This window comes from Chroicocephalus ridibundus, chromosome 2 (assembly GCF_963924245.1).
Source record: "Chroicocephalus ridibundus chromosome 2, bChrRid1.1, whole genome shotgun sequence".
NCBI lineage: Eukaryota > Metazoa > Chordata > Aves > Charadriiformes > Laridae > Chroicocephalus > Chroicocephalus ridibundus.
The window spans coordinates 76,255,888-76,282,559 of record NC_086285.1 but is presented as its reverse complement, the minus strand read 5'-3'; the positions used below and the strand labels follow the sequence as shown (position 1 = coordinate 76,282,559).

General features: G+C 44.1%; 1 protein-coding gene across 6 annotated transcripts in view; it reads left to right on the top strand.

The window, feature by feature from the left end:
- RREB1 (ras responsive element binding protein 1) overlaps positions 1-26,672 on the top strand; it is a 126,179-nt gene that overhangs the window by 46,120 nt on the left and 53,387 nt on the right. For 3 of the 6 annotated variants that reach the window (XM_063325946.1, XM_063325949.1, XM_063325952.1), the window contains exons 2-5: positions 11,485-11,604; positions 12,971-13,173; positions 17,784-17,873; positions 19,209-19,372. In XM_063325946.1, coding sequence (XP_063182016.1) covers positions 11,485-11,604; positions 12,971-13,173; positions 17,784-17,873; positions 19,209-19,372 — 577 coding nt within the window. Of the gene's footprint in view, positions 1-97; positions 469-6,949; positions 7,070-11,484; positions 11,605-12,970; positions 13,174-17,783; positions 17,874-19,208; positions 19,373-26,672 lie in introns of all 6 variants that reach the window. The other 3 variants (XM_063325948.1, XM_063325947.1, XM_063325951.1) reach the window with 2 other exon arrangements.

The window sequence follows — 26,672 nt, the reverse complement described above, 5'->3', positions numbered from 1 at the left end:
CAGCAAACGTTTTTGGCTGGAGGAGTAGCAACTTGAAACTTCACTTACTGAAGAAACCTGTTCACAATTTTGTCTGTTTTTTTTTTTTTTTCCCCAGCGTTCCTGAAATAAACTTCCTGCAATTCTTTGCAGTGTGCAGGTGTCCAGACTACCCTTTATTCATGGTCGCCTGTGCAGCCCGTCAGGCGACTGAAGGCTGTACCTAAAATTCTGCCAGCAGTGCAGCGCACTGCAGTGGTCTTGATATCGTTACGGTGGACACCTTGTACAGCTACAGGCTGTAGCATCCCCTCCTAGTCCGAACAACTGAGTGTTGCGTTCCAGGAGTCTACACGTGTGGAGGACTGCCTGGAATAGAAAAAGGAAAGCTGCAGAGATTGTAAGCTGCTGCTTGATCCGTGTGGCTGTTGTGCCGAGGAGCATCAAAACTTTGCTGGATGGATCCGACAGCTCGTTGCAGAGTAGAGGGTCAGTCTCACTGGTTATTTGCGGTTATTAACCTTAGTGGATTTTATCATTTTTTGTTTGCTTTATATTTTTCTCTCTGTGCATAAGAGGATTGTGGCCTCGCAACCAGAATGTTCATGTTCAGGAAATTTAAGGCTGTTCCTACTGAAGGGCCTTGAAGATCAGCAGGCATTTCCTTCAGGGTTTACAGCATTGTTGGAGAAGCTGGTCACTGCAGAAGTCTCCAGGCCTTTCTGCCCGACTTTGGTCATTCCTTACCTCACCAGCACGTGGATTATGCTGTTTGCAGACTGTCTAAGCTCCACGATGACCTCCGTGGATTCCTCATGAGCTTTTACAAGGCCGGGCCTGTGTACTTTGTAAAATCCTCTAGAAATGCCTGCTAGGCTTTTAAAGTCCCAGAGCAAAAACTATATTACAAGGAACTTGGAAGTTCAGCAGTTGGATGTGGTTGTGGATGAAGGGGGATCTCTGTGTGTGTGTGTGTGTGTGTGTGTGTTTGTATGCAGTTCTTGTTTTGAAAATACATCTTTTTCAAGTCAGATAGGGATATGTCCTTTCTGAGGAGTCTTCTTCTACTCATCTGATGAAGCTGAGGGACTTCTGAATTCCATAAGAAATTGTTGAACTGGGTCCCTGTGCCCGTTTTTTGCACACGTGTTGCAGTCTATGAAAATTAACAGATGCTGCTTCATTTTGTCAGTGTTCAGGAAGCACCTCCCACAGGTTAGTTTCACTGTGTGTACTTCAAAATAGAAAGAAAACTCGTACTGAAGAATATAATTGGCAAGTAGCACTGCTGTTTAAAAATTTCCTAGTGGCTTTCCTGTGAGGAGCTCAACTTGGAGAGGCTTGCCAGCACCATGTACTGCTGTAATTAATTTACCTAACTAAAACATGAAAGAAATGTTGTATTTCAGAATTTAGAGCTCTGCAAACAACCCTGACGGCTACCTGCCTAGCTGGTATAAGCCAGTGGGTGTGCTTACAAGACTCTGGCAACTTGTCCATCAGTGATGGGAGAAAGATGTTTTTCTCAAGGCTGGGTTCTCCTGTCACCTGGGGGAAGCAATAAACCTCCGTTTGAGTGATTTGTGGTACTCTGGCATCTGTGGCAAATACGTATCTAGAATAACCCCAGGTAAAATTAAATAGCTAGCTTGCGTCTCTTATCTCTGGTTCGAACAACAGGAGAATGGTAAGCGATGGTCATCTATGCTTAGTATCACACGGAGATGATGTAGATGGTGTATGTCTGTTCCTGGTCCCTAGGAGATTGTGTGAGATGGTTAACATGAGACCTGTTTGTGCCTCATACAGTGCGGGGCAGGAGGGTGGTTTTTGGCTAGTGGGTCTGCTCAGGGTCTGCCTGCTATGGAGGTATGAGCTAGGAAGGGTTGTCTTGCTCATGGTTGCGCTACAGGTCATCTTGCTCATGAAAAAGCTGTGTAGCCACTTTGGGCATTGCAGTTGGAGGCTGAAGTTACAAATGCCTCCTAGGGAGGATGGGAGAGCGAGGGTTGTACAGCACACTTCTGAATCCCTTTGCTCCAGCACATCTCTCTCTCCTCTCTGTAGCATGTGGTTTCCCCCCTTAAAATTTCAAGATACAACTCTCTAATTAAAAAATCTATTTTGGGGCGTATGGGTGTTTCTGAACATTTTAAATCATCTTGATTATAGATTTTTTGTTGTTGTTGTTTGGAGAGTGTGATAGGGGGAATATTTCCTGTGCTGACCAGAAACAGAAGACAGGAAGATAATGATGTTAACAAGGTGGGGGAGAAAAGGAGGTGTTTGTTTAGAGAAAGCCTAGTCTCAAAGCCTGTGGAGCAGAGGAACCCTGCTGATAACACAGATGAAATAGTCTGCCTCTTTCCTAACTTTAGAGGAGTGGAGCTTTGTAATAAATGGCTGCCATGTGGCAGCTGTCTCCCAGCTTCGTGAGCCTGGCAGTAGTTAATCCTGTCAGCAAGTCATGCTCCCTGGAAAAGAGCAGCGAGAAGAGCTGCAAACTCTTGAATCATTGTCTCTGCAAAATATTTGCATGTTGAATCTCTTTCTGCTTAAAACAAGTTTGGTAATTTGGTGGAGGTTCTCATCTTTAAGTAGCGTTAGAGTGCAGCTGTGTTGGCTTTTAAATAAAACGTTAGAAACGTGCTGAGATGTTGCAATTCTTTTCCCTCTTTAAAAAAGAAAAAAGCCATTTTAGTTTTGGAAGGTACAAAACGTGCTGTGTAAATAAGGGACACTCTGTGTCACTATCGCTGTATGTTAAGAAATTACAGGTTGAACATCTGAGATCATGATTATCCTTAAAAGCTTGAGGCTTTAAAATTAATCTGTTCACTTTAATTTGCTTTTTGTATTTTGCTGAGTGTTTAATGTTTCTGTCCTTTCTCCACAACCCAGAAAACAAGAACTTTGACTTAAAAAAAAGTTATGAGATTTTTCTGCAGTAATGTAACACCATCAGATTTTTACAGGGCTCATGATAAAATCACGATGGTTGACAACACTGCCACCAGGAAATGAGTTTTAATTCTTGTAATTTCTCTTTCTTTTCTCATGTGCATCATTTTACTGCGTTGTCTTGGGAGGCATAAAGTGCTTTGGTGAGCTACCTGGTACTGTGCTCCAAGCAGGGAGCGCAGTGGCATCTCCTGCAAAGGCAGCACGGTTGGGCTGCAAAGGATGTGTTGGGGGCTCTGCGGTAAACAAGCCGATGCCGTCCCCCTCGGGCTTGCCTGTGCAAGGAAATTTGCTGGCATGTGGATGCAGTTACACTGGTGAAATGCCATGTGGGACATAGCTACTCCAAAAGGGAAGAGTCTTTTCCTGCTTTAGCTTACCCTATTTCCAGAACATTTTTTTGTAAAATTGCTTGTGCATTTAGGCCCTCTGCGAAGCTCTCTTTAAAGCTTGCCTGGAGGAAGAGGATCACAACCAGGGTGCCGCATAAGAAACAGGGCACTAGCACAGGAGATTTTCTGTATCTTCCTTGGCGTGATTCATCTTGCCCCTCTCTAATCCCTGCCGAACCCGTCCTGTTGCGCACACACAGCTCTGGCTACGTGTGAAGAGCAAGCATGAGGGGTTGAAACATTTACTTGTTTCTCCCTCCAGAGATTTGCTTTAAATCTTTGCCCCGGGTCCAAAGCTGCCCTTGGCTGAACTGTTGGCTGTCGGGGCGAGGGATGGGGACGCGGATGGGGACGAGGATAGGCTTGCCCGCCCTCCCTCCCTCCCCCCCCAACAGCTGCAGGCGCCAATTGCCAGTGAGCAGCCCAGCCGCATGGTTTCGTGGCTTTTCTTCCCCTCATTATTACTGTTCCTTCTTGTTTCTGTGATGCTGTGCGGACGAACAACCGGACGGATTGTCTCCTCCCGGGATGGGTGCCTGGGCATCTGCACGGCCAGTTGGTACGGCACAGGAGCCCCTGTTTTTTTCAGTGACACCAGGGGCTATTGATGGCAGGCTGGGGCTGTGCTGCTGCTGCACAGATGCTTGCTCTTGGCCCACCTTAAAAGGACAAGATATCCCGTGGTTTAGACTGGCCATATATTGTCGGGGATGTCAGCATCTCCGTCACAGCTACCCGGTCGAGCCCAGCCCCACGTCCCTGCAGCCTCTCCTTGGTCGGAGCCAAGGGGTGCTGTAATTCGGGCTGTCTGGAGGGGAGGTCGCTTTTCTTCTCCGTTACTCAGAAATGTTTTCCATCTGGCTTTCCCAAATGCAATCTGTTTAGCTCACCCCTCGGGCTCTTGGACAAGTATCCCGTTCCCTCAGCGCAGTGCTTGCTTAGCCATGTAGGTGATGGGACATCAACCTATAGCTTCCCCGTCCCCAGGGCTTTAAGTTAACTAGGTTTGGCAGGCCAAAGCAAAAATGAAAAAAAAAAAAACAAAACCAAAAAACCCAAGAAGCCCACAGAGCTATCTTTTAGATGTTTTCCTCATTTTTCATCCCTTGTCCCCTCTTGCTTGTCTGAGGCGCCGGCAGCAGCAGATGAGGTTTTGTGTCCCGGGGCCGTGCATCCCCAGCGTCTCTGGGGCTCCCCTCGCCTCCCCATCCTGGGGAGACAGGGGGGATGGAGGTGCCTGCTGGTCCTTGCTTCGGCTTCCCCCTGCCGCTCTGCTCTCTTGCCTTGCCTTCGGCTCCTTCGGGGCCATGTGGGCAGCAGCGATTTTGGCAGGCAGCGTGACACCTCCATCCCACCTGCTGAGGGAAGAGCCTTCAGGGCCTGCTCACTCCAGTCCCTGGCTCTGCTTTGGGCTCCCACCCTCTCCCGTGCTGCATCCCAAGCCATCCCCTTGCCCGGCGGGAGGTGAGCCAGCCCTGGCCCAAGGGAGAGATGCGGTGGCCGGAGCGGGGAAGGCCGATGGGTGTGGGGAGAGACCCCGGGGCCGTGTCCCAAGGACCGCCGCCCCGCTGCGGCTGGTGCCAGCCCAGGGCGGGGCGGGGGGGGGATGCGAAGGGACTTTCTCGGGTCGCCACTTCATCTAAGGCAAATAAACTGGAGTCAAAGCCAAGAAACACATCGACTTCCTGGAACTCTGTGAGCCGTCCGCACAGCTGTCCCCGCTCCCCCAACACATGCAAAGCAGAGCTTATAAGGACAGACAGTATTGCTTTTGTGTCCCTCCTCAGCCGGCGGGGAGGGCGCAGGGGAGGGGATGTGCCGGGTAAGGCCCAAGGCCTGTCTTGTCCCGTGTTTCCCTGGCGTCACTGTGGTTCCCAGTGACGGCGGGGGGAGCTGGGCCCCCTCCCCACCCGCCTCCCAACGGCTGAAGGATGAGGATGGAATGGTGTTCGCAGTTGTCTACATGGGAAGCCGTGGAGGGATGCCTGCTTACAGCCACTTGTTTTGCTCTGCCCTGACTTTATTTTTTTCCCCGTCTAAAAGTGGCGCTCGTGGCCCCAGGTTTGTTACACTGTCTTCAAATCTCAGTATCCTTTTTGCTCGAACAAGCTCTCAAAGCTGACTTGCAGTTCAGTGACAGAGGCTTCCTGGAGGGCCAGGTGCTCACCCACAAGCTGATACGAACAGCGAGGATGAGGAACAGCTCATAGATACGTCATGGGTCGGGGTTGGGGGGGGATGAGGGCTAAGGCGTTAGAAAATCTCAAAATTCATCAGCAGCTGTTGAGCCGAAATGTGGCTGCAGGTTATTGCAGCTCTTGCAGTGCCGTACGTTTGGCGTGGCACTGCCGTCCCGGAGACCGGCAGTGCAGATTGGGACCTCGGTCCAGGCTCGGCTCAGACCCTCTGAGGTGGCGTCTGAGGGTGCTGGCGGAGACCTGGGCTTTCCTTTTGGGAGCCTGGGGGCTGTCGGGTTTTGCTTTCGCTCTCGGTGCTGGAGCGAGCAGCGTGTGCCTCGGTTCTCCTTTCTAGCCTAGCAAGACCACAGGCTCCTGCGTGGGGGCTGTTCCCACAGCACACAGCGCTTGCGAAAGGAGCAAACATGGGTGCCCTGTTCAAGTTAACAAATTGAGTGCGGGGCCAAGAAGATAGGTACAAATGCATTTTATATTAAGGCTGCCTGGTGTATCCGTGCATTGCTGTAAACCAGTTGGACAATATAAGTGAATTTCATCCAGGAAACCCCTGCTTTGCTGGTAAGGCATCTCACTGTTAATGTAGCTTCCTTGTTTTCAGTATATTACATCAAGGTAATACCAGAGTATCATGGTGATTCAGAGCTGTCGTTCACTCAAGGCATTAACTAAGTTCAAATTCTGGTATGCTTTATGGAGAGATGCTTTTGGTCATCTGAGCCAAAGTCCTGAGGACCATTAGTGGTCCATAAGACATCAGAAGGTGATTTTCAAAACCTACATAAAAACTAAATGCACACACGTATCCCATCATGCACGCAAGGAAACAAAACAGGAGAAATAAATATGTTTGACTATTTAAAATTTAGCCTGTTAGGTGTTGTAGCAACAAAATAATCTGGAAATACAGGGGTCATCTTGTTCTTGTTTGGTGCTTCTTCCCCTGCTCTGCCCCCAAAACAGAAGGTAGTCCCAAGCTCGGTTTTAAGGCCATGAGCATGTGCTTCACTTTTTTATTCTGTGTCTGCCTTTATCTGTCTGTGTACATGTTAGGTAAGAAAACTCATACGGATGTTGTGGATTTGTAGGGTTATTTTAGGAAGCAAGGTATTATACCTGTGCTAACACAGGTAAAACAGTTGTATCGCTAATAGCTCAGAGAGTTCATAGCAGGAGGAGTAGTCTGTCTTTTGGTGCTCAGAGAGTACCTTTCAAGAGATGTTGCTTCTTTTGGTTGTTGTCTTTTCGGGTTTGTTTGGTTTGGTTTTGTTTTTCCCTTGAGGAAAGCAGTAGTTCCAGGTACAAGTTCAAAACCTTTGGGGTAACATTCCTAGTTTTTACCGAATGTTAAGTGAAAGAACGACCACCAGATACTCCCATGCCACTATCTTTCTTTTTATGCTTGTTGTCCTTTCCCTATAGGCTGCTCTGTACTGGTGCTCCAGCAGTGGTGACAGTGAGGTGACGCTGTAATTCTTTACCGCTGGGGTGCCGAGTCAGCACCAACACTTCAGTAGCAAGGGCAGAGTTGGTATTAAAAAGGTCAGTCGTGAAAACTTTTTTCGTTTGGTTTTCCTTTGCCCGGAGGCAGTGCTTTGAATAGCATTAACCCTTTTTTCTTCCCACATGATGCCTTTTCACCCGCTTTCGTTCTGCCAGCTTTGATGCAAAATCACGTTCAAAATTTAGTGCGGGTGATTGCGTGCATCTCTTGGGATGGCAGCGACTATTTGTGCAGGGGAGTGTTGCTGTGTACTCTGGGAGTAAAATCTGCTCCTCTGTGTAGAAGCTTAGTAGGAGACCAGTGCATCAGAAACAGTTTGGAGCACAGCATAGCGATCCTTAAGTATTACAATCTCAAGGGTAAACGGTAAACTTTTGTTTATTCAAATGCGATATCCCTCTTTGAAGTTCTGTTCTCATCTAAATTTGTATACTAGAAGGTCTGGCCTTCATTTAAATGATCCTTGGGTTTTTTTCTACCACTTAGAAAAAAAAGCACTGGGAAAACCTTGAATAAGGTAATAGCGTTGCTAGGATGGAAATGATGAAGAGGGCTCAGGATTCCTGTTTGGGCCTCATGGGAAAAAGTGGTTTGAAATGCATGCGTGGGGGGGTGCACATTCCTAAAACTGTCATTTGTTTCCCCTGTTTCTCCTCCCTGCCGTGTTCTGCACTACGTACCACGGCATGTTTAATGAAACCAATAAAAGTATTTGGCTGAGAGTGTTAATCTTTCCCTGGCCCAATTAGTGCATGGCTTCTACTTTAACGTTAATGTGGATTTTTTTCGGAAGGCAGAACAATGAACGGCTTTGTGCTACACACCAGGTTTTCCCCCTCCTTGCCTGTATTGTGTGTTTCTTCCTATCTATTCCAAAGGGAGAGCTCATGAGCAAAGACAGTGGAGCAATCTGGAGCAGAGACTTGTACCAGCTCCCAGGGGCCAGGACGTGCTGCTCCGTGCTTGTGTAGCCGCCTCTTGATGGCAGGTCAAGTGACTGTGACTCTGAAGACTCATCATTTCTTCTCCTTTCTTCTTCCTTCCCCTGTGGCCTCTGTTCTCCTTTTCGCTTCATCCGCGATGCTCTTCACCAGAAGGAGAAGCAGCTGTAGCTGTTGAGAGTGGTCTTAAGAAAATTAAATACAAATACATACACATAAGCAAAGGGGGGAAGTAACTGTTGATGGGCTCAGCTTTAACATACAGTGGAGTCACACTTTATCCCAAAGGAGGAAATAGGTCTAGCAAGTGTCTTCCTGTACAGACTGAATGGGAAGCAACAAGCCTTTTTAATTTTTTTTTTTAGCTCTCTGCTTTCTCAGTGACTCTCCCATGAGCTGGTTACGTGGGGCATCAGGAATGGGCCTCTGTCAGAAGCAGGAGCTAAAGGCCCCTCAGGTTTCTCTGTGTGATCAAAGTTGCCCCAGTTTCATGGTTTCTGCAACATCATCAAGTGGAGGGGACACATTCCCGGAGAAGAGCCAGGTTTCTTGGTGTGGCCTTGCAAAGAGGGCTGCCACGTTGTCTGGTTTGGTTCCCCCCCACACACGTGTGTTATCGCTCTTGCTCTGTCTCTTGCTTTCTGCTTTTCCTCCTCTTCACAGAGGATGACTGTGACACTGGGGGGTTTCTTCAAAGTAGAAGTTGTCTTGAATGCTTGTGACCACTTCCCTGTTTCCTAGAGGCTTTGGTCTGATGTTGAATGCAACCTGAGGCTGCACTGTTTGCCAGCTTATTTCCTGTTTGTCCTCTTTCCTGGAGGTCTTTGTTTTCTTCTGGGGAGAGGGAGGAAGAATGCTCCATCAGCAGGACCTCCAGACCTCCAAGCAGGGGCATTTCGTGTGAGCTGAGGCTTGCAGTCCTGAAGGCAGAATGGCATAGGGCATCCGTGCTGGTTGCTGTCTGTCTGATTCACGGAGTTTCAAAGGTGCTGTGGAAAAAAACCCCACATCCCCATCCTTAGTGATACATTTATTTAAAGAAAAAAAAATTTAAAAAAAAGCTGCAAGAGAAATCTCTCAGTATGTTCCTGCCTAAAGGCACTCTGCCACGGGTTTTCCCACAGGAAGGAGTGATTTGGCCCAGGATTCTTATTGTTTCTATATCCTATTGCAAATAGAAAGTTATGCTTCTGAAATTGGTGTGTGCTGCTCATGCAGTTGTCTTTGTTTCAGTGGTGCATTTTTGCTTCATGCAAGAGAGTGGAAAAATACATACATAAATAAAAGCATACAACAACAATACCTATTTTTGCAGAAATGAAGTTGTGATGTTTCGACTGCTTTCAAAATAGGAAATTTTTATTGTACAGAAAACAGTATCTGTGACTATACATCTTTGCATTAGCAGGAAGATATTTAGATTCAGAAATAAAATAACTGATGGTTCACAGAAATTACGAAAGGCTGAAATGGCACAATACATAGTTTTCCTCCTGAAAGAAGAACAGAGGGCAAACTGGCCGGTGTTTCTAAACCAGGAGGCAGGTTTGTTAATATGTGCGTGTATGCCTGCCTCTTCTCTTTGTGATGGGCATTTCTCATTTTCACTGTTGCTAAAAGCAGCACTAGGAATTCTGACTTTAGTTCTCTGGGAAGCTCCTCAGCTTTCTTAAAGTTGCCTTGGCCAACACAGGAGTCTTCGCAGTTGCACAATAGATTGACTTTTTCCCGGATGAATCAGTGGTGACATTAATGTCCTAGGTATTGATTGAGAGAGGAGTGAATAGGTCTACTTTGGAAGGAAGGGTTGTTTTCTTTGGTTGTATTTTTTTAAGGACTAAAGTACTTAATTGCATTGTTTTAACAAAATCCCCTCCAAATAATTTAAAGTGGTCCTTATTTTTTGGTGGTGCTAAGTAGATACAGCAAGCAACTTACAAGATTTAGGCCAGTCTCGAAAATAACTCTGGTGCTTATTCAAAATTAAGTCAGCTACCACATAAGCGGTTAAAAAAAGAAAGAGAGGAGGAAAAAAAAAAAGGAAAAAAAATAAGACTGTTGCTCTTGAGCGAGATAGACCTTTTTTAAAAACAAACAAAATAACAGCAAAGTTGTAACAGTTAAGGACAAACAAAATAAACAAATAAACAGCTCGCATAATTTCTGGGGAAAATACAGAAGGATGGGTGCTTGACCTCACCTTGGATCAAGAAATCCCCATGATGCAGGGACCACTAGTATTTTCCTAGCAGAAAAGTACAAAAATGACTAGGGAAGAGTTACCTTGAGTTGTTCGGGGTAGCATAAAAATAGTCTTTTTGTCTGTTTTTGAAGATGCAAATTGAAAACGGTGTTTGTTAAGAAGCTGTTACGCAGAGCCTTAGACACTGGGCTTAGTTGGGTCCTAGGTTGTGTCTGGCGCACTCTGTGAAATCATCTGTGTGCCGCTCCTCGCAGGGTTGGTGGTTAAACGTAGGAAGCTGGAGTCTGCTGCGTGGTCTGGCATTGCGTGAAATAAGGAACTGCTCGACACAAGCCGGGCCCTTTTCTCTTTGTCTGCCTTTTCTTGTGTGCTTTAAAATGTCAGTAGTTGGGATAACGTAGTTTTTTATTGTTTGCAAATGCTGTTCAAACAGCATTTGAAGATGTGTTACGGGACTGATTTGCATGTCATCCTTGAGCATATGGTTTTTTAGAAGGAAGAAAACCTGTTTAGTTAACCACAGTTTGAGGCCGATGGTCTCTGCTTTCTGAAAAAAGGAAAACCTGTATTAAGTTTGCCGGGTGCGATTTGTAAATCTGAGATGATGAAATGTCCACAGTGTGTTCCTTTACATAATAAATAAATATTTTGCTTGTAAGGTTAGAAAGGTGTATTTCTCCATTAAAAACGTATCAGTAGTTTTCTGTATTACAAATAACTTTTTCCAGAGGCTATCGCTGTGGGTGCCATGGGCGGAGAACTCCTCTCTTTCTCATGCGTCAGTCATTCTCCTTCACCTCTAAAAATGATGTTTAACTGCCCTGTCATTCTCCAGCCAGAACAGGCATCCTTCCTGAAACCCCAACGATAGCAATGATAAGTTTGTGGTTTCAGAAAGGGGTGTGGAGAAATTCTGTCGGCACATACGATGGTTGCTTATGTCTTCAACTCCTTTGGAAACCTTGGGCAGTGGGTGTGAGGAATGTGCCAAATGGTCCCAGAAACCTCAGCAGTCATTTCACCACTTCTAGAAGGAAGAAAAAGGTCACCGTGAATTCATGTATTGGAGTAAATGTTAATCCTCCAAGAAGAGAAGGGGGGAGGAGTGTATGTATGACATTGAATCACTTAAATTCTCTAGCTGCAGAATATTCTTCCAACTTCTTAACCAAATGTCACAACTGTCGGTGATATGCTAGCTTGCTCTCTCCTTCTCCTCCTCAAAATAACGGGCTGTAGTCTTATTTTGCTAAAAATGGCTTCCAGAAAAACTTACCCCCTTTCTCTTTTTCCCTTCTCCCTTACGTAGTGCTAGAGGGTGCTGCTGAAGAAGAGGCTGAAGAGCCAGACGCTACTGTACATACTACACTAAGTGAGGAGACCAGCAACCAAGAAGAGAGCCACAGTCAATCAGGGGATAAAAATGAAGGTAACTGGTTTGACTAGCTCTGTGTGACTCTGTAAATTAGGGTATTGATTAAGGCTTGTAGAAATATTTCTTAGCCATCCATACCCCTTATCCATATGAAGAGTGTAAGATATATTAAGCAGAAGCAGTGGTGCATACGTTTCTTTTCCTATCCCTAACTTTTATCTGTCTGAAAAGTATAAAATAGCTTGAGCAGAAGCATGGGCACATAAATACTCAACTACCACTGCAGACTTCCAAACTAAGATTTTCTTGGCTCCCAGTAACTTGGCACCACATTACTTAGCCTCAGAAGAGCACCTGTTTATAATGCTCAAACTTATCTCCCAAAGACTGTATTATGCAGAGATCAAATGTTCACAGAACAAACATGTTCCTCCTTGTTCACCCTCACATCCTCTTGTGTTAAAGTGACTTTCCCCAAACGCACATTAAGATTCTGTGCTCTCCACCAGACGTGACAGAGCAATAGACTTGCAGGGTGTTCCTGTTTGTTTGGGAGACCTATTTTGGGGGAAAGGAGTGTTTAATTTGAAAGCATTTTTCTTTTCAAACTTGTAAAGAGGAAGGTGGAAGGCCTTACCCGTGTGTTTGTCACGTCTGTATGCTGAGAAACGAGAGATGAGATTTTAGGTGTGTTTGGAATTTGGTATTCTGAGACAGGAGCATCCCTGCTACATACAGAATGTGATGGAGAAGTCTGAATCTGAACAGCTCTAGCTGTGGCATTAGCCACGGATGTAACACATATGCTCCATGGACTAATATGGCTTGGTAGACCAAAAAGAAAAAAAAATCTGCATAGATCCCAGCTGTGGCAGTAAAGAGGCATTTGGGTGGATTTGGGGTTTTGTTTTGGTTGGATTTTTGCTACTTTAGCTTATTCCATATACAGAACTGGCTGATGGTATACTAGAAAGAGAATCCAGTACCCTACGCTGTGTTACTAATGCCTTAGTTGTGCAGTTCTGTTCAAAACATGTGCTTGCTTGAATGATTGTGCTTGCCAGAGCGTGCATTCATCAGTACTGCTCTACTCGTTCATGGTGATCACAAGGTACCATGAATAATACCGTTTTACAGCAAGAGAGTTTAAGGTAAATCACTCTGTAAGCCCCATACTGAGTTAAGGCTGAAAATGAAGATGAACGTGAACGTCCTGTGAGAAGAAATGTACACCTTGTCCTATGCGTTCCAATATGAGAAACTTCCTGTTACAAGAACTCCAGTTATTATGGGCTGTTGCCTGTGCTCCAGGATGATCTAGCAGTGTGTGATGCAAGTTACAGGCAGCTGAAAATACTATGGTATTTTCTTTTTTAGATGGCCTAGCAGCTCCTATATGTGTTTTTGTTTTTAATTCCAGAGAAGCAGCTGGAAAGCTTAAACAGCTACAAGGTATCACCAAGTTCACCAAACAGTTTGGACGGAGCAGACTTGTCCTCCATTGACGCCATGATGTCAGCAGTGATGAATGTGGGGAAGATTGCTGAAAATGGCGGGAACTCTCAAAATGTCAAATCCCCCTCGAAGTCTCCTGCACCAAATCGGATTGGCAGGAGGAACCAGGTGTGTAAACCCAAATACAGGGAGGGTGAAGGGTCACAAGCAGCTGCGTGGGAAGTGATAAGACAGAATTATGTTTCTTTGATTGTTTAGCTTTTTTTCCCTCAGCGAGTATTTTTTGCCTCTGCCATTGCTCCTCTATGTATGTTTTCTGACGGCTCTCCAGAACATAACTTGAGAAAACTGGGAATTGAAGGGCTCCTCTTGCTTTGATTCACATGTAAAACATTTGAGCATAAGCTCTGATGTTATGCAATGGTGAGCTGGTCTAGCAGATGCCATTAGCAGTGGCAAAGCCACCTAAGAATTGCCACTTCTTCCCTGCTGCATGCTTTCTGGAGGCTCTTGCATTTGCATAATCTGTTGGGGCACCTGTTCATTTCATGAAACTAGGTGAAAAGAAATAGCTCAGAAAGGAGCAGAGCAGTGTGGCAGGGAGCTTGGCTCGGCCATCGTGTGGGACCCCTCATGAGGTGTACAGCTGTCCCCGGGGAAGATCCAAGTGATTTAAGGTTAAAGGTGGTGCTAGAACAAAGCATCCATCAGGACACTCAGTTCACACATGTGTAGTGTAAGGTGCCCTTACTTCACTGTTAATAAAACTATGAAGAGCTATTGCAGAATGCTTTGTACAAATCTTGCAGAGCAAATACATGTAGCTTTTATCAGTTTTTTTCCATTTACCAGTTGATGGCACCGGTTGATAGCAATATCAATCTAAACAAGTGAAAGGAGAGAGTCATATCAGTTAAAACTGTGAATATTTACATCCATGTTTTTCTCCTGCTGGGACAAGGCCTACCAATGAAGGTGCTGCAGAACAGGGAGAAATACCCCAAATCCCTGTGTCCATTTGACTTTAGAGCTTGTAGTGAAGCATGGAGAATTTGTAAATGAATCAAGATGTAACAGGGACCAGAAAGGTTGAGAGGCATGACTCGTGATGTTCCTATAGTAGTTTATTAATAGCTTGCCGAGTAGCTGCCCAGTTGACAGACTTAAGACTTGTCTTCAATTTTTTTTCCTGAAAGGAGTTAAAAGCCATTAACTGTAAATGAACATTCTTAAATGAAGAGTTTGGACAGTATACTGGCAACAGTGTTTGTGGGATCGTATTGTATAGCACCTGGCTTTAAGGTTTATTTGCAGTATTCCCCCGTAGGGGCTGCCCTGGTTCCTTGATTTCATCATGTGAAGTAAGGCACTGGAGTTCAGACTGGTCTCAGTGGCAGTGCTATTACACAGCTGTCCGGCGGTACACCATGTGGTTTGGCTTCAGGGAAGTTTATTAGCGTTAGTGACCTTTATTCCACCTGATATTTCGATGGGCATCGAATCAAAGGAAGCTCGAGAGTAAATGTGACAGGATTAAGAGGGATTCTTACAGCATAAAAATAAACAAATACATTGAAAACATAGTAAATAACCTATTTGTTTTTAGGCTGAAAGATCATTATCGCCAGAGGGGCAAATGGCTACATTACTGAGAAAATAGAAGCGAGATGTGAAATACTAAGTGGCTATCAATCTGACTAGCAACCTCTAATACAGCAAATTTCCCCTTTCAGCGTAACAGAATGAAAGCACTGAATTGTTTCAGTGTGTAGCAGTGCACAGATCTCAGATTCTGGTCAGAATGTGTCCCTTATTATAATTTCAAGGATAATAACAGTTAGCTAGTTTTCTGGGTCTGACTGCTGTTTCCCATGAGTTGGCAGCAAAACCTTTTGCCATGAACCTTTGTCCCAAAGTCTATGGTTCTCTTTGTAATGCTGACTTTATCTTGGCTCTAGTCTACCCATAGTCTAATAATCATGTTCTCACATCAAGCAGCATCCATTTTAACTTCTCATTTGCTTTGCTTTTGCAGAAAATAAAAAGTGTGACAAAAGTGTTTCTTGAACTGGAGGAAAACAAATAATGCACAACTCCAAAAGCATTTGCCATCAGTTCAATGCAGAGCAGTCGTGCCAGGTTGACTTACTAAAGTGAGAGTAGCTAACAAATTAGATGCTAATTTTATCTTTCAGTTCAAGAAGTGTGTTAACACCAACCTGGCTCCAGCGGGGCATCTGAGCGCTGTGTTTTAAATTTGTGAGTGGGGGTGCTTTTACAGTAGGCATGCTAATGTTTTTTGGTCTGGATTGGGTCAGTCAACAGCATTCCTGTTGTAGCTACCCTGGATTTGCTTGAGCTGTGTTACGGTATGCGGCATATACCCTGTGTGACCACTGGAGAAAGTTTGGGTTTTAGTTAATAATAAACCTCAGATTCAATACTAATCATCTCTGGCTGAGCTATAGTGTGTTTCTGATCTTTGCTTCAAGGTGAACCAGTAATTACTCTATCTTCTGTTAATTTGCTGATTCAAAGAGCAAGCAGTCTAGAAAGCAGGCTTTGAAACAATCAAATGCATCTTGCAGAGCTGCAGCACTCGTTGTGGGGAGACGGGGGCAACAAAAAAAAAGTAGTAGGTTGATAATTTCACAGAAATACCCTGGGGATTAAACACCATCTAAACTGTCAGCACAGCTGCAGGGATTTTCCTCATGGCACACTGTGTTTGTTCTCTGTCCTGAGCCAACGTTAACAGGGTTGCAGTATGACTGGAGCTGAACATGACTCCACAGACAGGTTGCATATAGTAAAATTAAAGTTGTATAAGCAGGATGGAATGCATGTACGCGAATTGTATGTTTGTATATAGAAATGGGGGTGCACTGGGATAATGTGTTTTAATTTTCTTGGGGTGTTCAGACTTCATAACGGCAGCCTTTTTCACTTGCTTTCTAATGTTTTGTGAGTAACAGTACGTTAGGCATTGGCCTGTGTGCATGGCCTACAGTGATTAGCTTTAGGATAGAGAGCCCTGAAATACAGTTAGAAAAAGATGTACAAGAGAAACAGTAGGGAGGAGTGGGAGAACCTAATCCTTGCAGTCCTGATACTTTTAGAAGTGAGGTCCCAAGTTTTGTTTACTTCAGGCAAAATGGCAAAGTAGCTCTATCCAAATCCATAGGTCTCTGAAGTTAACAGAAAATTATCATGGCCCTATTTTTGAAAACATAGTATTAGATTTTTAGTAGGGGACTCTCCAGAATGGTTCCCCAAATCATGTAGGAGGGAATATTCCATTACTGAGACTTAAAAAAACTTTTCTCTAACACTGTCAGCACCTTTCTTCCTAACATGCCAGAGAATTTGTCACAGAGGCTTGGGTTAGTCATTCTCAGTGTTCTACACAAATGCTTGTGTCTGACAATCTGGAAATGGTTGCTTCCAAGTTGATGACTTTTGGGACAGCGATAGGGGAAAAGGGCTGTATGGAGAGAGGAAACGCACAGATACACTCATCCCCATCAACTCCCTGCTGTCTAAAGACCTACTGAGGGTGTGTTTTCTTTTTTGCTTGTTTTCATGATTTTACTAATGATACTTAAAATAGCCAGCAAAGAGGTTAAGTAGAACATGTCCTTTTGGCACAAATATTACACTTTCCCATCGGTCATGCAGAGATGTTTTTTGTGCTCTCTTGTCATCGGAAGTGTGTGTAGCAGGCGGTGGATCTATCTAGCTGGTGAAGATTTGCATCATTCTACAGAAAAATGAGGTTTAATTTTCAGTGCCAGACTATCTTCCTTTTAATATACAGGTGTTGGTGCAGAAGCCACGCCTGGGCTTCCCAGTGAGGTGGTGTGAAAGTACCCTTTAGGTTATGCAGTAGCCATCCTTGTGGACAATTCAGGCAAACACCTTTGGTTCCTGCGAGAGTGCCATTTCATCCTTGGCTGAAAGAGTGGTGGCTTTGCTCAGTGTCTCAAGGGCATACTTAAATCAGGCTGAACTCTCCGGTCAGCTTCATTGTTTGTACTCATGGTTTGACCATGGTTACTCCTGATTCTCACCTGGGTGGAGAATAACCGGATTCATAATGTGTTCTTTTTGAGTCACGTACACTCCTGCATTGTCACCTCTTTCTCGCTATGATCTCATCAGATCTTGCAGGCTGCATAAGGGTTGGGCATAGCCGGAGTGCCTGGATGGGATGCTTCCAGGAGAAACACAGGATGCTAAGGGAAATGGTGTTGGTGATTCAGTAAATGCTGCTCTTCCTTCTGAGTCAGCCACAGAGCAGAACATACAGCCCCTAGAAAATGGCACTGAGCTAGTGCCTTGCCATAGTGATGGGGTAAAAAACCTGAAGTCCCGACAACTTTTGCTTATTAAATATCTTTTGGGAAGATTAGTGGCGGTGTGCCAGTAACTACTTTCTGCTCACTTAAATGTCTTCTGGCAGTTTGAGCTGGTTGCAATAATTGCCTTCACTTCCTGTCCTAAACTGCTACTACTGAGTATCCGTGTGCTGTTCAAACAGCTGCTGTACTTTGATAGTTGAAATGGCCCCTATTTATAAATTTAGAAGTTTCTGAAACTTCCCTGAGGGATCTAATAGGATGATAAACGTATACATGCAAGTTGTTCTGTTAGCAGTGGCGTTTTGTACTTAGGATGGATTATATTTTTTCCATCCCCAGCAGTAACAGCTTTCAAGTTCTTTTGTATTGATATTCCTTCTGATTTTTTTTTTTTGTTTTGTTTTGTTTTGTTCACAGGAAACAAAAGAAGAAAAGTCTTCCTATACCTGTCCTCTGTGTGAAAAGATTTGCACTACACAACACCAGCTAACTATGCACATTCGTCAGGTACGCAGAGTACTGGCTCTTGATTTCTTACTTTTAAGAGTGTCTGGTTTGCCAGTGTGTGTTCCATGATGGTGAAAAACACTTCAGTGTGCAAACCATAAATGCTTCATTATAACTTTATTAAATTGTTTTGCTTTTATTTTAGCCTTCCCCTTGTATTTTCTTTTTTAAAAAAACCACAAACCCGCGGTGGGTAATTTTCCTCCCTTCCTTCCCCAACGCTCCCCCCACCATGCCCTGCAGTGGCTCAAACAAGGATGTATGTCCTGTTCTGCATGGCTTAAGGTATCCCAAAGATCCAGAAAACCACTTCCATGATGAGGCACAAGTCCTGTTTTCTTATCCTGTTTGAGTACAGATCTCTTTACTGGTCGTGCAAATTAAGAAGCAGGAAGACATAATTTTTAAATCCTCTCAGTGTAGAAAAGCCTGAGTCCTTCACAAGGTGTAGTAATCTTGGGAGGCAGAATTAAAAATACACTTTTTTAATGGATGATGCATTTTTTTTGTCAGCTGCAGGCCTGTTCTTGCTCCTCTTGAAATATATGCATACTTTATAAGGAGGTTTGTTCTTTTCTATGTCAGAAGGTTCTGCTTTGGATGCTAAGGTTGTGGTTCACCACTGTGAGTCCACTAGATACTTGTTGCTTCAGTTTTCCCTCCTGTACTGTAGATGTTACTTTTTTTTCCTTACTCTCCTGGGTTTGGTTTTTTTTTGGTATGTGAAGAAATCTTCAAGTCTCTGAATGCAAGTTAGAAAGAGTGGTACATATAGCACAGTAGCTAATGGCCGTATTTTCGCCCTGTTGTGCATTCTTATGGCCATAGAAGTCTGCATGTGCACGCAGGAGGAGTTTACTTCTGTTTTCTTACTACACAGTCAGTTTGAAATTAATGTCTTTAAAGAATATTTAAGCGTCTTTCTTCTGCCATGAAGTTTGCAATTACATGCTTTTTCTGTTTTCCCCCTTACCACTCACCCAACACCAAACCACTGCACAGCTCAAGGTATCTCAAGGTACCCTTTGTCTGATGAGTTGTTGCTGGATGCCTTTCTGCTGCACACCCAGCAGAAATGGCGTGTGTGGCAGGCATTGCAGCCTGTGTAAAACAGCTACTTGTGCTTGTGCATTAAGGAGTTAAAAATGAAGGGTGGGGGGAGAGTTGGGGGGGAGGGCTAGGGAGGAGAGGTATATACGGGGGCACACCTTAATATAAGGTGTTGTGCCGAGTGGCTCTTTAAAGTTGCTTTTAAGATGTTTGTAGTTCTTGCTGATATTTTACCGGCACTTCAGAAGGGTCATTCAATGAAAAAAAAATCATTGCTTTCTCTAGCATAACACTGACACTGGAGGGACAGACCATTCCTGCAGCATCTGTGGAAAGTCTCTGAGCTCAGCGAGCTCCCTTGATCGCCACATGCTGGTGCACTCAGGTGAAAGGCCTTATAAATGTTCAGTATGTGGACAGTCCTTCACCACCAATGGAAACATGCACAGGTGAGTGCTGATCGTGACCCAGGAGTTTGGAAAGGATTACAGGATAGGGGGCTGTTTTGTTTCCTTGGAAGGACTTCCAAGTTGACTGAAGACACTTGGGCAGAAAATGTGGACTATCTGTCATAAAGAAGTATGGCATGACACACACACAGTACAACTACTAGGATGCTTGTGAGAAGAAGTCAGAATTGAAAAGGGTCTTCTAGCTCTCCTCGCATATTATCAAGAGTTGTTACGGATATCCAAAAGTATTGCTTTAGTGTTGTGGTTGTTATTTATGTATTTATTGATTATTATTATTATTATTGCTTATTATTATTTTGCCAAATGGGATGCATTTTTCTCAGAGGTCAAAAATACATAGCCAAGCTCTATAGGACCTTCTGATTTTGTAGCTTCAAAGTCGTGGATGCAAGTGGTTGTATTAGAACATCTGTGGTGTTATTGTATGTTACACAGTTAGGTATACAAGTGCCATCGTGAAGATGCCTCTTCAGAATAATCGATCTTGTTTTTAAATACATATATCAGTACTTTCTTGTACTGTAGGCAACTTACTGCACTATAATCTGGGAAATTATCTGTAACCCAAGTTGCCAAACATATTTCATGTAGTTTCCTTCATAGGGATGTAGCAATATGTACAGTTGTCAAATGGGGAAACAAAATGTTAAATCGCATGGATGTTCCTTCCCCTCTCTCATGCCCCGATTCAGTATTCATTTATTTGCATGGGTGGAACACCTGAGGGCTGATTAAGACTTCGTGAATTCCCACATAGCTTTAGTCCCCATATCAAAGAGTTTACAACCTACAAAGAAACTGCAAGACAGGTGGGGGAAAGGAATATAGCTTATAAGCAAAATGACAAGAGTGATGGTTACAGACTGGTTCTGTGTGGGAGGGAAGAAATCTTGTTTCCGTGATTATTACCAGTCATTTTCCAAGCAGTGTGCTATAGATGGAATGAAAGGGGTGACTTCTATGACAATAGGAAAGATAATGTAATGCCGCACGAAGGAAGCAATAGCTGCTTGCAGCTTTAACTTTTCTGTATCATATTGTTCAGGTTAAACAGTTATGTGAAAACAGAGTAGAAACAGGAGGGAATGCAGTTTTGTAATACCACGTTTATTTAACCTATACTAGATTGGAACTGGGGAGAGTTGGAGAGAGAGACACAAAATGAGAAGGGAAAGACACAAAGACTTTCAGAGGAGATACTGGCCTTGGGCATTGAATAAATCACACATCTGACTCATCTGACCAGAGGTGTTGCAAGCCACATGTTTGCCAGACTGGGTCATTACTCTGTCTGCTCTGAGGAAGGCAGGGCAGCTGCTGAGTTGCAGCTGATGCCACTCTCAGCATCCAAAGGTGAATTCCAGTGCTGGGACTCTGAAGTGGTTGGACGCTTGTGTCCAGGTCCTCAGCCCAGGCCGCTTGCTGAAGGACTGCTTGCGGGGTTTATTTGTCTTTTTGCTCACTAGGCATCTCCTTGTCCTCTCCCAGAAGCAGGAAAGGGAGATTTCCCCTGAGACTTGACTCCAGGCCTGTCAGATGTTGACGTAGTCACCTTTGCTTTTGCGGCTTTCCCCATATAGCAGCTCTTGCTATGCTTTAGTAGCAAGTTTGTCAGTATTGCCAGGCTCAGTAACTTGCCCAAAGGAAGTAAGTACAGATCAGAACCTTCTGATGAGAATACTGTTTGGTTTTAAATTTTTCTCTTACTGAGATGTTGCTTGAAGTTATCAAGCTGGAGTGCTGTATTTGCTGACAGCACTAAGAAAGATCTAAGTTCACACAAGGAAAATCTTCCTATTGAAAGTTCTTTCCATCTGACAGGTTCCTGTCTGCTCTGTAAAAACTCCTCCTTGTGTAGACCCGCACTACTGCAGCTCTGTGAGACATCATAGAAACCTGTTACTGAGCTCAGTGGCACTGCAACAAGTGACCCCAGACCCATGACAGGCAAGATCCTGAGCACACTGAAACAGGCTAGTTTTGTGAAAGGAGGGTTGCGGTTGGCAGGACTGTGCTACCAGTTTTTTGCAGTGAATAACCTTTCTTGTTGCTATAACAAACTGTACTAGTGAATCCTGTTGTTGAAATGGAAAGCACAAATGTGCAAGTAGGCAGATGAGGATAAATGCAAAGTGAAATGAAATTTGTTATCTGGTGCTATGACACACTCACAAGGAAAATATTCAATTTGCCCACCGGGTACCTCCTGCAGAAACAGGTATTTCTAGTCTAAGGTGGTGTGAAGTAAGTTCTTCCATAGGCATCTCAAACTTAGCTGTAGCATCAGGTCCAGTGACCTGCCAGTGCTGTGGCTGAATGCCTCTCACATCACATTCAAAACTGCTTCTGCCTCAGGACCCTGGAGCAAGGACCTGCTTGCCAGGTCCTGCCTTGTGTGCAGCTCCTGCAGGCCTTGCTCGTGGTGGTGCCGTGTCTGTTCTTTGCGCCAGCTGGATGATAATACAAGTCCATCTTTCTCTGTTTTTGCACAGAGTTCCTTTATTGTTCGCTATTTTTGTGCTGTGGTATCTAAACAGTGATAGATATATGCCCCAAAACAGCAAAGAATAAGATTTCTGGTAGCCAGCATGGTGGTATCCTTGGAGCATCACACAGAGTGTGGGATCAGAGAGAGAAGCTGTAGGCTTAGCAGAAAATTGTGAATGTGCTATTGGAGAATCAACATAGCTTGTGAAGGTCCTGCAGGAGCCTCCCCAAATATTACTGTACTTACACCAAATGAGCTCAGTGCATGGGAGAGGAGTGAGGGAGAAGTTAGTCTGCCAGTATGTGAACAGAGGGGAAAAAATGTTTAGGTACGTACAACATACATCCTCTCTTCTCTTGCCCTTTGCCTTGTTCTGTCTCTTATTTAACTGACTATACTATTTCTTTAATCCAGACTTTTAAAAGACCTTTTAGGGGAAAAAGTCCAATGAAGTGGTTTTGTCAAGGGAAATACCATGCCATAGCAGTGCTTATTACTGTTCCGGCAGAGGATGAAATTTCTGATCCATTTTTCCACCTCGTAGCAGCCAGGTCATTAGACATTCAGCTGACCAGAGGGAGGGAAGGAGTTTTGCTTGGTTTTTTGGGTTAGAAAATATCGGTGTTGTTAACGCTCTCAAGTGCCCATCCTCTCCACAGCAAGTAATTTTTCTTCTCCCTCACCTTATTAAATGAAAGGAGGAAAAGCCCCTCCAGAACTCTTACTTGTTGTTCTTTTGCGTGTGGGCAAAACCTTTTTTGCGATAGCCAGACTTTCTGTGGAGTGGGAACACCCTTTTCTGCCCATCTCTTCTCTGGGTAAGTGTAGCCATGTTGGGGTGTTTTGTGTACTCTTTACGTGTTAAATTGATGCTGCCCTTCCTGACTCCCACAATACATGCAGCACTTCATTTGTAAATGAGTCATAGCCTCTCACATAAAGTCCAGTTTCTTTTTGTTGTGCTCCTTGGCTCCCTGTCAACAAGTCAAGTTGAATGGGCACAGCAGACAGGGGTGGAGGGGGAAGGTTCTCTTGTGCAGCACCATTCAGAAAAAGAGGTTAAAACCTGCTTCCTTTTCTGACCAGGGTGACTCCTGGCCAGGATTTTCAACAGAGAACCGTGAGCCCAGGGCATCTCAGAGAACTCTCTTACAGCTGCCAGACTGCTCAGGAGTGGCCTGAGCCTCCTGTGGGAACAGTCGCCATTGGAGAGAGGAAAAGTTTCTGGAGAGTGCTCAACGTCCAGTGCAAAAAGCTGATTTTCTTATTCTTCCAAATGTGCTGCCAAACTAACTGCCTCTGCCTCAGTGCTGGTCCTACTGTTTGGGGAGGATTGTTGTAATCTGGTACGATAACTGGGAGATCTGTCAGTTTCTGGTATCAGGAACAGGAATTGCTGTGGAGGAGGAGAGCTGGAGACAATGTTGAGGATGTTGAGTATTTTACAGAGATTTCTTTTTGACCAGTATCAGAAAGAGCAGGTCTTGGAAATAGTAAGCCTTCTAGCATCAGGAACTGATTTGGAGGCTTGGGGAGTTGTTTTCTTGGGGCTTTTTACGAATTTGGAGGAAGGAGTTAGATCATAGTAATTTTGAGTTCAAAATTTGTGTAACTGTAATGGCTCTCCAATTATCAGTACATAAGAAAATCTGAAATTTAGGGTATGCTGATCCTCACGCTTTCACGCTGGAGACATGGACGCTATGGCTTTCTCTCAGTCACAGTAAATTAAAGTTGAATATTCTCAGATCTCCAGCAGGAACATAAACTGTACGGAAGGAGTGTGTGTGTGTGGGGGGGGAGGTATAAAGAGTTTTCTGTAGCTCTGAAAGAGCTGGGGATTTCCAAAGTAGTGTCTCAAATCAATAGATTGCAATTACTAAAGGCTTTCCAAAGGCTTTCCATCTGTACTGTCACCGTAGCTCCCTAGGGAGTTTATCTATGAGTAGTGCCGACTCTGAGGAGCCCTTTGGGGTCTAGACTCTGCCACCAAATAGGAGGTTGCAAGCCTCTTATTCCGTCTCCACCGCTGCATCTTCCCAAAATGCAGACAGAGGAGTTAGGCTGCTCCTGTGGGTTTTAGTGGTGGTAGTGGTTTGTAAGCTTTAGCAAGGGACCTTCAGGTAGACAAAAGACTTTGCTTGACTGGCTGTGTTGTGTTCCAGTAGAACGTGGATCGGGCTTCAGGGGTAAGGGCGATGCCTCCACTTGCTCCAAAAGGGCTTCCTTTGGGGGTAGGCGACTTTGCCAGCAGCTCCTTTTCCGTTTCTGTGACTGAGGATGGTCTGTGCCTATCACTTTAAAATCACATTTTCCTCCCTGCCAAAGACATGCTCTTCGTGCAACTTGAAAATGTTAATAGGATATAAATGCCAGAAGGCAGGTGAGAAATGACCTTCCTGTCAGTTTCCAGTGGGTAGCTATTAAAGGTTCTGTGGCAAGTCTGAAAAGAGTAAAGGGATAATATATGTATTTCAGCCACAGCTTCCCCAGTTTCGTAAGCAAAGCTGCAGTGTCCCTGGCTGACGTTCACCAGGCTGTCCATATAAGTGCAGTAATGCAAACTAACCTGAAGCGTTTCATGTGAAACCAAAACATTACAGTTATCTACCTTCTTCCTCTCCTTCTGCTCCTTACTCCATACCTAGCAAAATTCTTCATAATGGTTTTTATCTACATCCTACTTAGGTACTTGTAGGCTGTTTATGTACGATCTCAGGAACAGGTCTCAAAGTTTGGGGATTTTTTTTTTTTTGGCACACGCGAAACACCACATGCAACAACCACATGCAGAAGTCTTTGAAACTCAAATTGGAAGATCTGGATCGCAGAAGCTATGCTTTGAAGCATGCTTACAAAGGGTCCTATCAAAGAAGGTATTTCTTCTTTTAATTAAGAAGGCACTTTCATTCTCAATCTTATTTTCAGTGCTAGATAATTTTCCCAAACTTCTCTTTTTAATATACTCTGGAGGGACAAACAGCTGTTCTTGCTATCAGGATATGGTACTATTCTGATGTTCAAATTAAGTCTTTGTAAAACAACACTTTACGTGTGTGTATATGTTGCTGAATGAGTTTTTTAAGAAAGACAGAAAACACACCTGCTGGAGCGTAACCTGTGAATTTTGATGTTACAGCCGGCCATCTTCACTGGCAAGTAAAGAGCATACGCTTGGTGAAGATTGTAACGTACTGGTTGGAAGATGAGTGTTGGATCCTGATAAAGGCTACAGGGGTTGAGATGCATATGCTTTAATGATTTCCCCACTCTCTTTAACATGGATCTGTGTGTGTTGGGCAGGCGTGCATACAGGCTGCCTGTGACTTTGCAAATGCCCAATAGGCTGAGTGTCCTCGAGATCTGGCTGAATCCATCCTCTCCCTGCATTCCACCTGTGAATTGCCCCTGTGTTATTTATGGCATTGGCCCGCTTCCAGTACGTTGTGTGTGCTTGGTAGGGTGCAGTGCAATAACAATGCCCAGCCTCCAAGTACAAATAGGATCTCTGCAGTCTAGCACGTGCAGTCTGGCATTTGCTTAAGATGGGAGTTTTTGGAGGCAGAGCATAGCCAAATGTGATGACGAGCTTTTCTTTTCTTTTCTTTTTTTTTTTTCCAGAAGAGGAGAGGAATTGTCTTATCACAACATGGTTTGGTTTCTGGTGGTTAGCAAAGATGGCCAAGGTGAAATCTGGTGTTAAATGTTGGGTAGCTTTGAAAAATTGAACATATGAGGTCTGGAAACTAAAAACAAATACCCAAGGAACTTGCCACGCTGAAAATGATTGGCACTTCACACGTGTGAAAAGGCCTTCTCTTATTGTCTTGCACAATAGAAATGTCTCTTTGGTCATCTCCTGAGGAGCTTTTATTTCAGTGTAGTAATTGGTAGGCAGTGCTCTTAAATATGAAGATGCAGGGTGCATTACAGGCTTTCAAATCCATTCCTTATACGTGGAGGATGATTTAACCACTGTCAGCATGCTAGTGAAAGATAAGCTTCGGCAAATGCAAGTGCCCTAATTCTTGAGCAGGGATAACAAACACGAAGGACTAATTTCTGTTTCTAGTAATTGATGACTGTAGTTGTAGGAGACAGGTGAGATGTGATAGCTGGTTTTTTGTTTTCTTTGCAATTAAAAAAATGTTTCTTACATTTTTGCTAATGCATTTTGTAAATAAGGATGGGGAAACAGATGGAGAGAGGGTTTCTTTGGTCTCTCTCCTGTCAGCAGATGTGCCCAGAGTAAACGTTTTTGAAGGAGGTTAAGAAGAAAGAAAGAAGGAAAAGGTCAGGCTTTTTCAACAATAGTATAGCAGTAAGAGTATGGTTTTCTGTGTCTTTGATGAGAATTAGAAGACAAAAGTATTTTTTAAGGTCCCAGGCAGAAACTTTTGTTTGTCTAACTTGGTCATCCTTTGTAAAGACTTTATATAAAATTTTATTTCATTCTCATGAGGTATAAACAGGGTGCTCCAAAAAACCCCTCCATGGGTATCTTCAGTGGCAAGAGGCTGTGAAGGAGCTCTTGTGCCACGGTACCTCTGTGAACTGTCAGAGCCGAAAGGAGATGCCATGATTTCAGTCGTGTTAGAATCTGCTTGTAGCCTTGGACAGTATCCCTCTTCAGTTATCATTAAAGAACAGCAAAGGAAGTTAACACAAAAACACGAATGCTGAGATCTGATTAGAATCAAGCGAAGCAAGGAAGTGCAGAGTTAAGATTTATACGCTGACCTTAATTAGCTCCATTGTTCTTGAGAACCGAAGCGTACACAATGAGGA